The 16,343-nt window shown below is 44.5% G+C and overlaps 1 protein-coding gene across 1 annotated transcript in view; it reads left to right on the top strand.

Annotated features, from left to right (window-relative positions):
- The window catches only part of LOC133379088 (vomeronasal type-2 receptor 26-like), a 32,227-nt gene extending 27,152 nt beyond the window's left edge, over window positions 1–5,075 (top strand). The window contains exons 6-8 of the mRNA XM_061613698.1: window positions 162–383; window positions 2,058–2,184; window positions 4,930–5,075. Coding sequence (XP_061469682.1) covers window positions 162–383; window positions 2,058–2,184; window positions 4,930–5,075 — 495 coding nt within the window. The remainder of the gene's footprint in view (window positions 1–161; window positions 384–2,057; window positions 2,185–4,929) is intronic.
- The last annotated feature ends 11,268 nt before the right edge of the window (window positions 5,076–16,343 follow it).

Genomic DNA, 16,343 nt, shown 5'->3' with positions numbered 1-16,343 from the left:
CTTTTTGGGACATCAACGTCTATTGTGATTTCAGTTACATCCGTGGTTCCTTGTCCTTTGTAATGAAAACCCAAAAAAGGATGAAATATGACTACTATAACCCACTGTCACCTGCTCTTGAAGAGTTTTGGAAAAGAGCATTTCGTTGTTCCTATTCAAAGCATGTGCTGGCCGTAAGAGGTCGGACAAGATGCAGAGAGGAAGAGAAGCTGGAGTCTTTGCCCCAAGAGGAGCTGCAGAGAGCCCAGTCTCAAGACAACTACAGCACTTACAACAGCGTCCAGGCTGTGGCTCAGGCCTTAAATGCAGCATATTCATCTAGGTCCAAGCGGATCCTGAAGCCGGGTGCAGGACGCAGGCTACAACATCTGCAGCCATGGCAGGTATGTCCTTCAATGATGCCCTAAACCTGTTGCTTCATGTGGTCCACTTCATTTTCCCTAAGAAGAGTCTATCTGATGGATCAGGCCAAAAGCCCACCTAGGGACCTGAATGCAACAGAGCTCTCCCAGCCCTCTCTCTTCCCAGCAAAGGCACACTGTCTCCAATGGCACTCAAGTTGGTGGCCACCACTGCCTCTTGTGGGAATGAATTTCATAGCTTCATTGTGCTCTGTGTGAAGTATTTCCTTTTGCCCGCCCGAGTCTTCCAACTTTCAGCTTCATTCGATGGCCTTATTCCATACATAATGATGGTAAGCATCACCAGGAAGAGCATCTCAGTTGTGATCTGTCAGTTCAGGTTCTCTCCATTTCTTATTTTTCCTGTCTTAAATTCAGTTCTCTGCATTTTTGCAGCAATTTGCGATGAATTTCTAAAAAAAACAATCTTCATAAAATTCACCAGCATTTTAGTGCAAATTTATCCTAATAAAACAGTTTTGACTGTAGTTTAAACTAGTGCACACACTTTTGCAAGCAATTTCTCCTAATAAGGTGCATTTTAGTACATTAATATTTATGCACAGTTTCCGCTAATGCATGCATTTTTTGCAAACAATGGTTGGGGCTTTTTAGTTTAGAGAAAAGACGGGTCAGAGGAAACATGGTAGAAGTGTATAAAATTATGCATGGCATTGAGAAAGTGGATAGAGAAAAGTTCTTCTCCCTCTCTCATAATACTAGAACTCGTGGACATTCAAAGAAGCTGAATGTTGGAAGATTCAGGACAGACAAAAGGAAGTACTTCTTTACTCAGCGCATAGTTCAACTATGGAATTTGCTCCCACAAGATGCAGTAATGGCCACCAGCTTGGATGGCTTTAAAAGAAGATTAGACATATTCATGGAGGACAGGGCTATCAATGGCTACTAGCCATGATGGCTGTGCTCTGCCACCCTAGTCAGAGGCAGCATGCTTCTGAAAACCAGTTGCCGGAAGCCTCAGGAGGGGAGAGTGTTCTTGCACCCGGGTCCTGCTTGCGGGCTTCCCCCAGGCACCTGGTTGGCCACTGTGAGAACAGGATGCTGGACTAGATGGGCCACTGGCCTGATCCAGCAGGCTCTTCTTATGTTCTTATGAGAACTGCATTGCCAAATTCAGGTAAGTGTGAATTTTGAAAGGATGGCTATGTCAGTTTTATTGTTTTGAAACGTGCAGATTTGATCGATTCTACTTTAAATGAGAACTGAATCCAGTTTCTCCCCCATCACTGAACTCAACAGGGCTCCTGCTATGAGGGAAGGCAGGATATAAATAAAAATAAATAGATAAAATGAGTAGAGATATATAGGATTGTTCTATATGGGTCCAGAAGGGATGTGCATTGGCCCCAATTGGCAGAAAAGTAGAGCGCTCACAGTGAGCAGGGCTGACACTTGATCCTTGCTGGAGGGCCCATCTAGTCCAGAATTCTGTTCTCACATTGGCCAACCAGATGGCTCTCTTGGGAAGGAGGACCTGAGCATCCTGAGCACTTCTGATTCACAGCAACTGGCATTCAGAGTTATACAGCCTCCAACAGGGGAAGTAGAGCATAGCCATTGTGGCAAGTAGCCATGAATCTGTCTGATACTCTTTTAAAGCCATCTATGCTGGTGTTTCTTCTCTCATTCCAGATCCACCTTTTCTTAAGAGAAGTCCAGCTTAATACCTCCATCGGCGGGCAGCGTCTGGATGAGGCTGGGGAGCTGCCAGGCAGCTTTGATCTCGTGAATTGGGTGCAGTTTCCCAATAAGTCTCATGGTAGAGTGAAAATTGGTAGCATGGAGGGATACGCACCCTCAGACCTGAAGTTCACCATTAACCCAGACACCATTGCATGGCCCTGGAGGTTTAACAAGGTTGGGGGAAAAGTTTTGTTTCATTTTATTGCCTGTGACATCTGTTCAGCTCTAACTGAGACTTCGCAATCCTCTGCACACTGATCAGGGAGGAAGCCCCATTAGGGCTGAGTGATTATGTACAGCAGGAATCGGTCTCTCCCGCTCCCCCCAAAAGTGAAGGGTTTTGCACCAGGGCTACAGCAGCACAGCCCTCACAAGGAGAATGTGAAACATTTTTTTAAAGAATTCCATCTCAAATCTCAAAGCCACACACTCTTTCCTGTGCTATTATTACATTCCTATACACACTTCCATCTAAACTCACAGAAACTCCTGGAGACATTCCTGTCAATCTCCTCTTCTCTGGCCAATCAGATCTCTGCACCACTTGGCCAATCCTAACCCCAAAGTATTGTTGTGGCAAAAAGGTTCCTCCCATAAGTTCAAGGTCCTGGTTTTGGTGTACATAGACCTATACAGCTCGGGACCAGGATACCTGAATGACTGTCTTACCCCTTATATACCCAGTCGATCACTGCACTCTGCAGGTGAGGGCCTCCTGCAGATACCATCTTCTCAGGAGGTTCGTTCTGCACCACATACGAAGCGGACCTTTAGGGTGGCAGCACCTGCCCTGTGGAACTCCCTACCTTTAAATATTAGACAGGCACCATCTCTGTTAGCTTTTCGGCACCTATTAAAGACCTTCATCTTTCAATAACCCTTTTAAATTGAGACCTTATCCCAGTCTCTGTGCTGGAAATGCTTTTTAAGATGTTTTTAAAGCTTTTTAAAAAAATATATTTCTAAAAGCTTTTGTTTTTAAGATGTTTCAAGATGTTTTTAGTGTGTTGTCCCTTGTTTCCCACCCTGGGCTCCTGCCGGGAGGAAGGGTGGGATATAGATCAAATAAATTATTATTATTATTATTATTATTATTATTATTATTATTATTTGTACCCCACCTTTTACCAAAACCCTCAAGGCAGCTTACAAAGAAAAATAAACACCAGTATAAAATACATCAATGAAAGCAATACAATTTATAAAAATTAAACTAAATAACAAATAACATTATTAAGAAAAAAATGTCCAAGAAAGAAACTCAGAGCTGAAAAAGGCAGCGAGGTTTACTTAAATAAATAAATTTAATTAATTAATGGTGATCATGATGACTACAAGGTTCTTGCTCTGGCCGGACGTATGGTTTTGACAGACTACAGATTGTCCAGGGTACTGATGGGTTGAGCAACCCATCTGAATTACCTCATGGATTTTTACATCAAGCTGAACTCCTGGGTGTCTGGACAAGCACACATGCTGTCCTGGGAGCAAATCATTAAGGACTTGGCTTCTGGAGGGGACAGACTGCACTCAATGCACCATCACCTCTACAGCAAAGCTTATAGAATCATAGGATAGTAGAGTTGGAAGGGGCCTATAAGGATCGAAGGAGCTAAGGGCATGCTCAGGGGACAGGTAGAAAAAACCACTTCAGTAACACAATCTAGGCCCAGAGAAATACCAAAACTGAATGACGTCTTCATATATCTCCTCCTTTATTTACATATACTCTTACAACAGTTCTCACCCCACATGGTGCTCTCCAGGTAGGCACAGCCTTATACTGATTCAGACTCTTGGTCCATCTAGTCTGGTATTGTCTACAATGACTGGCAGTGACTCTGCAGGGTATCAGGTAGGCAGTCCTTCCCAGCCCTACATGGAGATTGAATCGGGGATCGCCTGCATGCAAAGCAGATGCGATGGGATTTGTGGTCAACACCTTGTGGAGAGCACCAGGTTGGTGCAGGCTGCATTAGTTTTCCACCTGCCTTGCTGCACCCCTCTGCTTGGACCTTATCAGGAGGAGCTGCAGACTGAGAAGTACTGCTGCAGGGGTGAGACAGTGCGGGGACCATCAAGGGGCAAGCTTTTCCATCTGCCTTGCTCCCTCACCCCTTCTCTTAGTGACTTTTTTCTGGGGACTGTCCTTCATCAGGAAGATGAGCACTTTTGGTTTTTAGCTGTTGTCGCTTTTTAGAAATGCTAGATTTTGTTGGTTTGGATTTTTGAAAATTGTATTGTTTTTATTTGTATTTGTGTTTGTCTCTTTGTGTGTAAGCCGCCTTGGGGACCTTTTTGGCCAAAAGGTGGCCTAGAAATAAAGCACAACATAACATTAGAACATCTGATGGGGGCTTGCTCTGAGTGACCATTTGATGTTACCGGTACAGCTCTCAGCCGATGTGTTAGACTGCATTTTTTTTCTTTAATGGTGTCATTCTAGAACTGCATTTGTTTGTTGTGCCGCCTCAGAGGAAGCTTCTGAATTCTAGTTGCTGCAGTCCACAGGAGGCAAGAGTGCTCCTCCGCTCAGATCCTGCTTGCAGGCTTCCCAGAGGCATCTGGCTGGGCACTGTGAGCACAAGCTGCAGCACTTAACGGCTGTACATATGTGCTGAAAGGATGTTGGGGTATAAAATGCTGAAGCAACCACATACATCCAAGACGTTTCCCTGCCATACTACGGTGCGGGGAAAAAATGCTCCTCTTGAAATACAGCCTGGGGCGATTTGGGATCTGTGAGACCTGAGGTCCTGTAGGATTCTTTCCATAGACGTTCCTAACTTTTCCCCCTTGATGCTCCTTCTTATCTGCTCAGACCGTGCCTCGTTCCAGGTGCACAAAGAGCTGTCGCCCCGGTTACATGAAGGAGATTCAAGAAGGGAAGCCGGTTTGCTGCTATGTGTGTGCTCCATGTGCGGAAAGGACAATCTCCACTCGGGCAGGTATTTCATTTATTTGTAAAAAAATCCTGCACCAGCAAGATTAAGAAAAAAAAACTGTATCATGGCAGTGAAGTCAACAATAAAATTACACTCATGAAATGACAATCTGGATTCAGACCCGAAATGGGTCAGAATCAGCCTTGGTCTGAACAGAATCAGCCTTGGTCGCCCTGATGGATGACCTTTATCATGAGAGTGATGGGAAGAGTGTGACCAGTTATTTCTGCACCATCTCTTTGTGGCGTTTTATACCACTGACCACAGTATCCTCCAGGACCGAGTTAGTAGGATTGGTATTGGGGCACTGTATTATGGTGGTTCCTCTCTTACTTTCAGGGTTGCATTCAGAGAGTAACACTGGGTGAGTGTTCCTTGGCCCCCTGGCACTTGTGCTATGGGGTTCTTCCAGGTACCGTTCTCTCCCCAGTGCTATTCAACATCTACATGAAGCCATTGGGAGTTTTGGAGCATGCTGATGACACGCAGCTCTATTTCTCCATAACATCGGAATCCGGAGAGGCAATGAATGCTCTGGATCAGTGTCTGAAAGCTTCAGTGGACTGGTTGAGGGCCAAGAAACTGTTCTTGAATCCTGGGAAGGGGGAGGCTCATTGGGTAGGTGGTTCCCATGTCCGGAAAATAGGCAGGTTACCTGTTATGGATGGGGTCACGCTCCCTCTGAAGGCCTAGGGGTACTTCTGGATTCATCTTTGTCACTAGAGGCCCAAGTATCCTCTGTGGCTAGGAGTGCCTTTTACCAGCTTTGTCTGGTTGGTCAGCTATGGCCATTCTGGACAGGGATAGCCTGACCTCTGTGGTCCATGTGTTGGTATCCTTGAGGCTCGATTACTGCAATGAGCTCTATGTGGGGCTGCCCTTGGCCCTGGTTCAGAAACTCCTGCTGGCGCAAAATGCAGCAGCCATATTGATGTTGAGAGCATGTGGCTGACAACATATGACACCACTTTTAAAACATCTGCACTGCCTGTCCATCTCTGACCGAGCGAGGTTCGAGGTCCTTCTATTAATTTACAGAGACCTGTATAACTTATACAGTTATAGGTCCAGGGTATCTTAGGAATCCCTTGTATTCTCATATCCCAGCTCGATCACTGAGATCATCTGCAGGAGTGCCCTTGGTCATCCCCATATCAGTGAGGTTCATTTAACATTGACAAGAAATTGAACCTTCCATGTCATCGGCTCAGTTCTCTGGGATGCTTTGCCAACAGAGATTCGGCAGGATCATGATGAAAACCTTGCTGTTTCACCAGGCTTATGCAGGCAATTAAGAACATGCTCTTTTCTTGCAACAATTGACCTTTGTTTTTATTGTATTTTAATTTTTTAAAAATTCTATAGTTGCTTTATATGTGTTGTAAACCACTTTGATGTTTTATAGTGGTATACAAATATTTTTATAAATTATAAATAATATTCATAAAACCTCTCAAGGAAAGGCTGTGTGAACAGAGTTGGGTGATCTTTGAGCAAAGGCATTCCTTTGGGAAAAGGGGAAAATATTAAAGGCTGTCTTCCAGATACCCATCATCTGAAAATAGGTGGGTGGTGACCAAAGAGAGGTTGGAAAAATGGACTGCCTTCAATAATAATAATAATAATAATAAATTTAATTTCTTCGTCACCTATCTGGCCAATGGCCACTCTAGGCGACTTACAAAATTGTTAAAATACAATTAATAAAATACAGTAATACAATAAAAACAATAGATCTACAACAACAATATTAAAACTGGGTAGGAGGCATTACAATTATATCGATTAACCCTCCCCGGATACCCCGAAGGCCTGCTGAAAAAGCCAGGTCTTTAAGGCTTTCCGAAATACATTTAGGGAAGAGGCATGCCGGAGATCTTGTGGGAGGGAGTTCCAAAGAGTGGGGGCTGCCACTGAGAATGCCCTCTCTCTTGTACCCGCCAATCTGGCTGTTTTTGTTGGCGGGATTGAGAGAAGGCCCTGTGTGGCCGATCTTGTCGGGAGGCATAATTGGTGGCGTTGAAGGCGCTCCGTGAGATAAACTGGGCTGAAACCGTATAGGGATTTAAAGGTCAATACCAATACCTTGAATTGGGCTCGGAAAACAACTGGAAGCCAGTGTAGGTCGAACAACACTGGTGTGATGTGATCTCGGCGGCGACTATTCGTAAGTATTCATGGTAAGCAGTATTCAGAGGTTGTTTCCCATTGCCTCCCTCTGAGGCTGAGAGGCAGTGACTGGCCCAAGGTCATCCAGGGAGCTTCCTAGCTGTGTGGGGATTTGAACCCTGGTCTCCCAGGACCTAGTCCAAGACTCTAACCACTACACAACACTGGCTCTCTTTCGAGGCTGCTGCTTTGATGCTGCTGCTGTTGATTTTATTACCCGCCCCTTCATCCTGAGGTCCCAGGGTGGGTTACATCAGTTTAAAAATGTATCCTTAAAGACATTTTTTTAAAACAACTTACAACCATAGACATCACAAATATATATATATACCGCCCTTTCCTCCAATATATATATGAAATGAAATGAACTGCCTTCAAGTCAATTCTGACTTATGGGCGACCCTACGAATAGGATTTTCGTGGTAAGTGGTATTCAGAAGGGGTTTACCATTGCCTTCCTCTGAGGCTGAGAGGCAGTGACTGTCCCAGGGTCACCCAGTGAGCTTCATGGCTGTGTGGGGATTTGAACCCAGGTCTCCTAGGTCATAGTCCAGCACCTTAATCACTACACCACACTGGCTCTCAAAGAGAGGTTATGGCACTCCATAAATAGAATGCTCTCAGGGAGCCTCACCTACACTCAACTGTGATATCATTCCAGCACCAAGGAAACACATCTTTGTTTGCTCAGCCATTTTAGCACACAGAGTGAATCTGGCTGTGATGTTTTTCTCCACTACGCTGAAAGTTGATGCTGCTGTTTTGTGCTTTTGTTTTAATTGTAGCTTTCATAGTTAGATTTTATGAGCTTCTGTATTCTGTTGATAGTTTTCTTGATGAACAGAATTTAAAAGAAAACGTCTCCTCGCCACAAATGTAGTAGAACACAGGCAATTATAGATGCAAGATTGATAGTAATACCAAAATCATTTCCATTCTTCTCAGATGCAGACCTTTGCACCAAATGTCCAGAAGATCAGTATCCAAACAAGGACCAAGATCAATGTGTCCCCAGGATTATCACCTTCCTTTCCTATCAACACATTTTGGGGAACATCCTGGCTCTCTTTGCCCTCTTCTTGTGCTTAACCACAGGCTTTGTGTTAGGAATCTTCATTAAATTCCTTGAAACTCCAATAGTCAAAGCCAACAACCGTGACCTCTCCTACATCCTCCTCGTCTCCCTCCTGCTCTCCTTTTTGTCCTGCTTCCTGTTCATTGGTCAACCGAACAAAGCAACCTGCCTTCTTCGACAAATAACCTTGAGTGTCATCTTCTCAGTTGCCATCTCTTCTGTGTTGGCAAAAACCATCATTGTAGTGTTGGCCTTCCTGGCCACAAAGCCAGGAAACAGAGTGAGGAGATGGCTGGGGAAGAGTCTGGCCAATGCCACTGTCACTTCCTGTTCCACTGTCCAAGTTGTCATCTGCACCATTTGGCTGGGCATCTCTCCTCCATTCCCAGAGTCTGACATGCACTCCCAGCCTGGAGAGATCATTCTGCAATGCAACGAAGGGTCTGTTGCCATGTTTTATGGTGCCCTGGGCTACATGGGCTTCCTGGCTGCTATATGCTTCACAGTGGCTTTCCTGGCCAGGAAGCTGCCTGGGGCCTTCAATGAAGCCAAGCTGATCACCTTCAGCATGCTGGTCTTCTGCAGTGTTTGGGTCTCCTTTGTGCCCACCTACCTGAGCACAAAGGGGAAATACATGGTAGCCGTGCAGGTCTTCTCTATCTTGGCCTCTAGTGCTGGGCTCCTGGGCTGCATCTTCATGCCCAAGTGCTACATTATTCTACTGAGGCCTGATTTGAATACAAAGGAGTATCTAACAACAAAAAACTAAAGATGGCATCTGATTCTCAGCACATTATGGATAGGGAAGAATTTCCCACCAGAATCTAGCCTGGAACCATGGCTTCTAGTAGGGATTTTTAATATATACATATTCTGGAGTGGGCTCCACACTGATCCAGAAATACATGGAAGGCGAAGCGCACATGCACACATGCATGCACATGCGCACGCGCACAGACACACACACATTGCAATGCGCAGACCGAGGGATGAAGTGAGGCAAAGATCGAACAGGACTTCATCTTGTCCCGTAAAGCTGCTGGAGACAGCAAGCCCTTCCTTCAAGTATGCGTCACTTGGAGACAGCAAGCCCTTCCTTCAAGTATGTGTCTCTAACAAATCTGTTTCTCACAGAGGAATTCTTCTTTGCTTTAATTCTCCTCCTGCTGGAATTAGACACATCACATTCATTGCTATATCAAAATGACAGACATTAAGCAATTCTCTGAATCTGCTTTCCTCAACCTCGTGTTCTCCAGAAGCTTTATTTATTTATTTTTGTGTGTTGAAGAAGCTGAGGGCAATGCCGTCAGGAGTCTAGACTGAGAGCCTAGACTCTTAGCAGGAGCACCCAAGGCAGAATGGTCAAAACTGAGACACCAGACTAAGATGCATCCAGACCTCCGAATACCTCATACCACGAAAACCCTATGAACAGAGTATCCAAAATGCAATGTGGTTCATGACAGATGCTCTGGGCGGTCACCGATTCATAGGGTGGTCATAAGTCATAATCGACTTGAAAGCACATAGACTGTGCTCGGACCATCAAGGGGCAAGCTTTTCCACCTGCTTTGCCCCCTCACCCCTGCTCTTAGTGACATTTTTCTGGGGACTGTCCTTCATCAGGAAGATGAGCGCTTTTGGTTTCTAGCTGTTGTCGCTTTTTGGAAATGCTAGGATATTGTTGGCTTGAATTTTTGTAAAATGCATTGTTTTTATTTGTATTTGTGTTTCTCTCCTTGTGTGTAAGCTGCCTTGGGGGCCTTTTTGGCCAAAAGGCGGCCTAGAAATAAACCATAACATATTGATATATCACTATTTCATTTCAAAAAAATATCAAGGCAGTTTACAACAAATAAACACCTTATAATAAACACCTTTAAAAATACAGCAAAAACAAGGTCAACTATTGCGAAGAGACGTCTTCTTTAACTACCTGCATAAGCCTGATGGAACAGAAAAGGTTTCAGCAGGCATTTAAACGTTAAAACAGAAGGTGCCTGCTGAATCTTGTTGGCAAAGCATTCCAGAGAACGGGGCCAATGACACTGAACATGTTCATGTTAAATGAGCCTCACCAACTTGAGATTGTTGAGACTCCAACTCTGATCAGTCCCAGCCAGCACTTCCATGTCAGGAATGATGGGAACTCTAATCAAGCAATATCTGAAGGGCACTAGGGTTGGAGCAGGCTGCATTGTAGGGCTTTGAGGAATGTTTTGTAGATCCCTGAAGAGTGTGTATGAATTGAAATGTGACCAGTTTACAAAAATAAATACATTTATAGCACACTTTTCCCCTTTTGAGATATCCAGTATGATTCTTATACACATATTTGTATTCATCATTAAAATAATACACTAAGCTGCTCTACACACTGGTGTTGTGTGGTTGTCTTTGTTCTGTGGAATAACATTTTTTTCAAGGTGTGACAGGTGTCCCCTAATTGTATTTTCTGGAAGCAAAAAACTTGTTTTGTTCTGACAGGCTTTCCCAGCTGGATCAATGTGTTTCTGTCATAGGGGTCTGTGATGTTCCTATATTAATGTATACATGGTAAGTGGAGTGAAAGAGGAGGGGGAGTGAATGGGCAGTAGAATGCGAGATGATTGGCTGAGTGTTTAAAATGGCTGAATGTATAAAAGGAAGAGGGAGAGTGGAATCGGGGGGGAGAAGAGAACTGAGTGGGTTGCTTGGTGGGGTTTGAGAGTTGTTTGCCAGGAGGGAGGTGGAGTTCGGATTAGTATTGAGTAAAACCATATGTGCCTTAAGAAGAAATCTTGTTAATCTTGTTAATCTTGTTAGCTTTGTTATCTGTAATAAATACTTAATTTGGTTTACCAAAGGCCTGATCCTTGGCTGGGGTTTCACAGACCAGAAGGGAGGGTAAGGTAATGACCAAGGCTGAAGGGGAACTGTAACAAATGGTGGCTGTAACAAATGGTGAAGAGAATAACAATACCAGTATTCAGAGTCTCTGGGAATACTAGTATTGGGACGTTACTGGTGGTTGCCTAGCAGGGAGATCTGTTGAGATCTGTGCTAGAGCGGATAGGTAAACCATAAGAGAGTGCGGTCCGGACTGGTGGAGTCCCTGGTGGTGCCTAGAGACAGGCAGTAACCACGCGCAGGTAGGAACCTGACAGGGAGAGCCAGGGAAGGACGCCTCACAGGTGGTGGCAGTAGCGGCGGGATACGAACAACAGAGAATCCAGATACGAACCAAAGAGAGTCCCAAAGACACGTGGTGACAAAGGAGACTACGTCACAGGTGTTGGCTGTAGCAGTGAGATACAAATACTAGAGAATCCAGAACAGTGGTGTGGCAAACAGAAATAACAAAACAAGATTACTTGTGAGAGTGACTGGCAAAGAGTGTGTGGCAAAGAGTGAGTGAACTCAAACACCATGGCTGAATATATAAAAATGAAAAGAGAGGAGCTGGTGGAGAAGTGCATAACATTCAATTTACCTCACGAGGGTAAAGGGGTAGATGAATTGAGGGTAGCACTTATAGGATTTGCTACTGCCCAGCAAAAACAACCTGTCAGGGAAGAGATCCCAGAAGGATACTTAAGCAATCCCGCTTATATAGAGTATTTGAGAGAGAAGTTGAGGAGGGAGACTGAGGAAAAAGACAAGCAGAGGGTCTTTGAAACGGAAGAAAAAGATAAGCAGAGGGAGCTGGAAATTGAGAAGTTGAAGATGGAAACAGAGATTGAGGATGGAAGGTGCAGAGAAGGAAAAACAGAGGGAGTTGGAAATTGAGAGAATGAGATTGGGGTTTGAGGAGAGGGAGAAGCAACGAGCATTGGATGCTGAATTACAAGTAGAAAAGTTAAAATTTGATAGAGAGAAATTTCACTCTGAGGAGACAAGGAAAGACAGAGATGGAGCAAAAATAAAAATTACTCCAAAGGACTTTGCTGTCTATGAGCCTGGTCAAGATCCTCAAATTTACCTCAGCACCTTTGAAAAAGCAGCTCAGTTGTGGGGGCTACCTGAAGATAAATACATGCAGTATTTATCAAACCTGATTAAAGGGGAATTGGCTGACGTATACCAATATTTCCCCTCAGACAGGCCCGTCACCTATGCTGAATTCAAAGAAGCAGTGTTTAAAAGATTCAGACTGGGGCCTGATTATTTTAGAAAGCTTTTCAGAAACTGCCAGATATAGACAGGGAGGTCTTTTGTGGAACTGGGAGCAAAATTGATGGATATATTTGGAAAGTAGATGAGTAGTGCCAAAGCTCAGTCTGTGGAGGAGGTGAAAAACCTCATGATATTGGATCAATTATACCATCAGTTACCACCAGAAATAAGGCTCCTGGTCAAAGACCGTTCCCCTACATCGGTGCAGGAGGCCGCAGAGCTGGCGGATCACTTCGCCTCCAACAGAACTGGCTGGGTGGGGAAAACATCGAGAGAGTTTAAACCCAGACCATATAATGCTGGCAGAAGGGATGTGGTACCACAGCGAGTGAGTCCTCCAGTAAAATCTGAAGGGCACAGGACACCCCAGAGTGGATCTGTGTACCCTAAAAGTGAGGAGAAATTATGCTACAAATGTGGTAGACCGGGGCACCTACGATTTCAATGTGAGGTTGCCAACCCCATTAGTAATCCTGCTCAGACAAGGGCAGTGAAAACAGAGTCCAAGGCTTTAGAAACAGCGAAAAAGGTTCAGTTCTGCCAGATAAACTGGACAGACGTAACAGACCTTGATTCAAGTCTGAGAGAGGAAGTGAGTGTACAAGGGGCAAATTATTGGGCATTGCTTGATACTGGTGCCGCTCAGACATTACTGAAGCCAGATTTAATAAAATCTGAGGTAATATTACCTCAGGAAACTGTGACTATCCAAGGAGTGAGGGGTCAACCAGAAAGTTTGCCTGTGGCCCTGGTGGAAATGACTTGGAGAGGCCGAGAGGGCCGATATAAAGTAGGCATTAATGCCCAGCAACAAGAACCAGTAATACTGGGAAGGAATGTAATGGGCACCCAAGAAAAGATCTATGTAGTGACCAGACAGCAAATTGGCAGAGAAAAAGAAGCCATATTAAGGGGGGCTGAAACAAACAGGGTGGAATCTGTTAACCAGCCTCAGGTCACCATAGCAACCACTAGCAGGCCTGCTGAAGAAGACAAACTGTATCAAGTGGTCTCTGGGGAAGAAGCAGATCAATTCAGGGAAGAGCTGCAAAAAGATATGTTTGAAGCAGATAAAGGAACAAGCTCTGACCCAACAGATTCCTTTCACTGACAAACTGAGGAATCAGTGTGAGAATGGGATTTTATATAGACTGTGGATGCCTGCTGAGAGAAAGGATGAATGTGAACCAGAGAAGCAATTGATAGTACCTAGCAAATACAGAACCAGATTTAATGGAGTTTTGAAGGGCATGATGGGATGCTTCTTATTTGCATATAGAAAAGTCCCTCAAGAGTCAACAGGCTTCTCACCCATTGAACTCATGTTCACTAGAAAAGTGAGGGGACCTTTGGAACTATTAAAAAATTCATGGGAAGGAACCCTGGGAGAGTACAAAACATCTGTAGTAGATTTTGTATTGGAATTCCACAATAAATTAACATCAATGATGGAGGTGGTGGAAAAGAATTTGAGTCAAGCACAGGAGAAGCAACGTTACTGGTATGACGGAACAGCCAGGGAACGTGTGTATGATGTGGGAGATATGGTTATGGCGTTCATACCCAGGAAACATGACAAATTACAGGCCAACTGGGAAGGACCATATACCATCAGAGAAAGGCTTGACACAGTGACGTATGTAATTACCACAGACCAATTAAACAAAAGCAAAGTGGTTCATGTAAATATGTTGAAGCCTTACCATACCAGGGATGCACAGGTGTTGCAAGTTACCTTATTCCCTGAGGGAAGTGGGCCTGAACTTCCAGATTTGGTACAGGAAAGCAAAGACAAAGGAGGGGTAGATCAAGTGGAATGGTCAGAGGAGGTGAAGGAGGAAGTAAAAGAGGAGATTCTGAGAGTTTTGAAAACCTATAGAAATCTCTTTAGCAACAAACCTGGCCGAACCAGTACAGTTATACATTCCATTGATACTGGAGATCATGCCCCAATCAGATCTGTTACGTACCATGTGAATGGGAAAGTTTTGAATGAGACAGATAGTTTAGATAGTTCGGTAGACAGTGCTGGGAAGGAGTCAGTGGTCGTGGTGCACGTTGGCAACAACGACATGGGGAAATGCAGCCGTGAGGTCCTGGAAGCAAAATTTAGGTTGCTAGGTAGGATGCTGAAAGCCAGGACCTCCAAGGTGGCTTTCTCTGAAATGCTACCGGTTCCACGCGCAGGACCAGCCAGACAGGCCCAGCTTCGCAGTCTCAATGCATGGATGAGACGATGGTGTCGGGTGGAAGGGTTTGGATTTGTTAGGCACTGGGGAACATTTTGGGACAAGCCGGGCCTGTACAAAAGGGACGGGCTCCACTTGAACCAGAATGGAACCAGACTGCTGGCACTTAAAATTAAAAAGGTGGCAGAGCAGCTTTTAAACTGACTGAGGGGGGAAACCCGACAGCAGCTGAGAAAGGTCCGGTTCGGAATAAACCTCCCCCCTGGGATAAAAACCAAAGAAATTATGAATTTTTAAAAGGGGTAGGCCTAGAAGTAGGCATTGTGAGAGCAGGGGCACAGGATATAAATTCAGAAGAGCAAAATTACCACAGGCCTAACCACAAGTGCCAAAGACACTTGAAGAGAGACACTGCTTACAAGTGCCTGTACGCTAATGCTAGGAGCCTGCGAACCAAGATGGGAGAACTGGAGTGCTTGGTCTTAGAGGTGAGCATTGATATAGTGAGCATAACGGAGACCTGGTGGAATGGAGAAAACCAGTGGGATACGGTTATCCCTGGATATAAACTATATCGGAAGGACAGGGAAGGACGTATTGGTGGCGGAGTCGCTCTATACGTGAAAGAAGGCATTGAATCCAGCAAGCTCGAAACCCCAAAAGAGGCAGACTCCTCCACAGAATCATTGTGGGTAGTGATACCATCCCCAGGAGGGACTTAATACTGGGAACGATCTATCGTCCCCCTGATCAAAATGCTCAGGGAGACCTGGAGATGAGATATGAAATTGAGGAAGCATCCAAACTAGGAAATGTGGTAGTAATGGGTGACTTCAACTACCCGGACATAGACTGGCTGCATATGTGTTCCAGTCATGACAAAGAAGCAAAGTTTCTAGATATTCTAAATGACTATTCCCTAGACCAGTTGGTCATGGAACCAACCAGAGGGACGGCAACCCTGGACTTAATCCTCAGTGGCGACCAGGACCTGGTGCGAGATGTAAGTGTTGTTGAACCGATTGGGAGCAGTGACCACAGTGCTATTAAATTAAACATACATGTAACTGGCCAATTGCCAAGAAAATCCAACACAGTCACATTTGACTTCAAAAGAGGAAACTTCACAAAAATGAGGGGATTGGTAAAAAGAAAGCTGAAAAACAAAGTCCAGAGGGTCACATCACTCGAAAATGCTTGGAAGTTGTTTAAAAACACTATATTAGATGCTCAACTGGAGTACATACCGCAGATCAGAAAAGGTACCGCCAGGGCCAAAAAGATGCCAGCATGGTTGAGCAAAGTCAAGGAAGCTCTTAGAGGCAAAAAGTCTTACTTCAAAAAATGGAAGTCTTGTCCGAATGAAGAAAATAAAAAAGAACACAAACTCTGGCAAAAGAAATGCAAGAAGACAATAAGGGATGCTAAAAAAGAATTTGAGGAGCACATTGCTAAGAACATAAAAACCAACAACAAAAAATTCTATAAATACACTCAAAGCAGGAGACCATCTAGGGAGACGATTGGACCCTTGGATGATAAGGGAGTCAAAGGTGTACTAAAGAACGATAAGGAGATTGCAGAGAAGCTAAATGAATTTTTTGCATCTGTCTTCACAGTGGAAGATATAGGGCAGATCCCTGAACCTGAACTAACATTTGCAGGAAGGGATTCTGAGGAACTGAGACAAATAGTGGTA

This window comes from Rhineura floridana, chromosome 3 (assembly GCF_030035675.1).
Source record: "Rhineura floridana isolate rRhiFlo1 chromosome 3, rRhiFlo1.hap2, whole genome shotgun sequence".
Taxonomy (NCBI): domain Eukaryota; kingdom Metazoa; phylum Chordata; class Lepidosauria; order Squamata; family Rhineuridae; genus Rhineura; species Rhineura floridana.
This window is presented reverse-complemented; position numbering and strand designations above follow the sequence as displayed.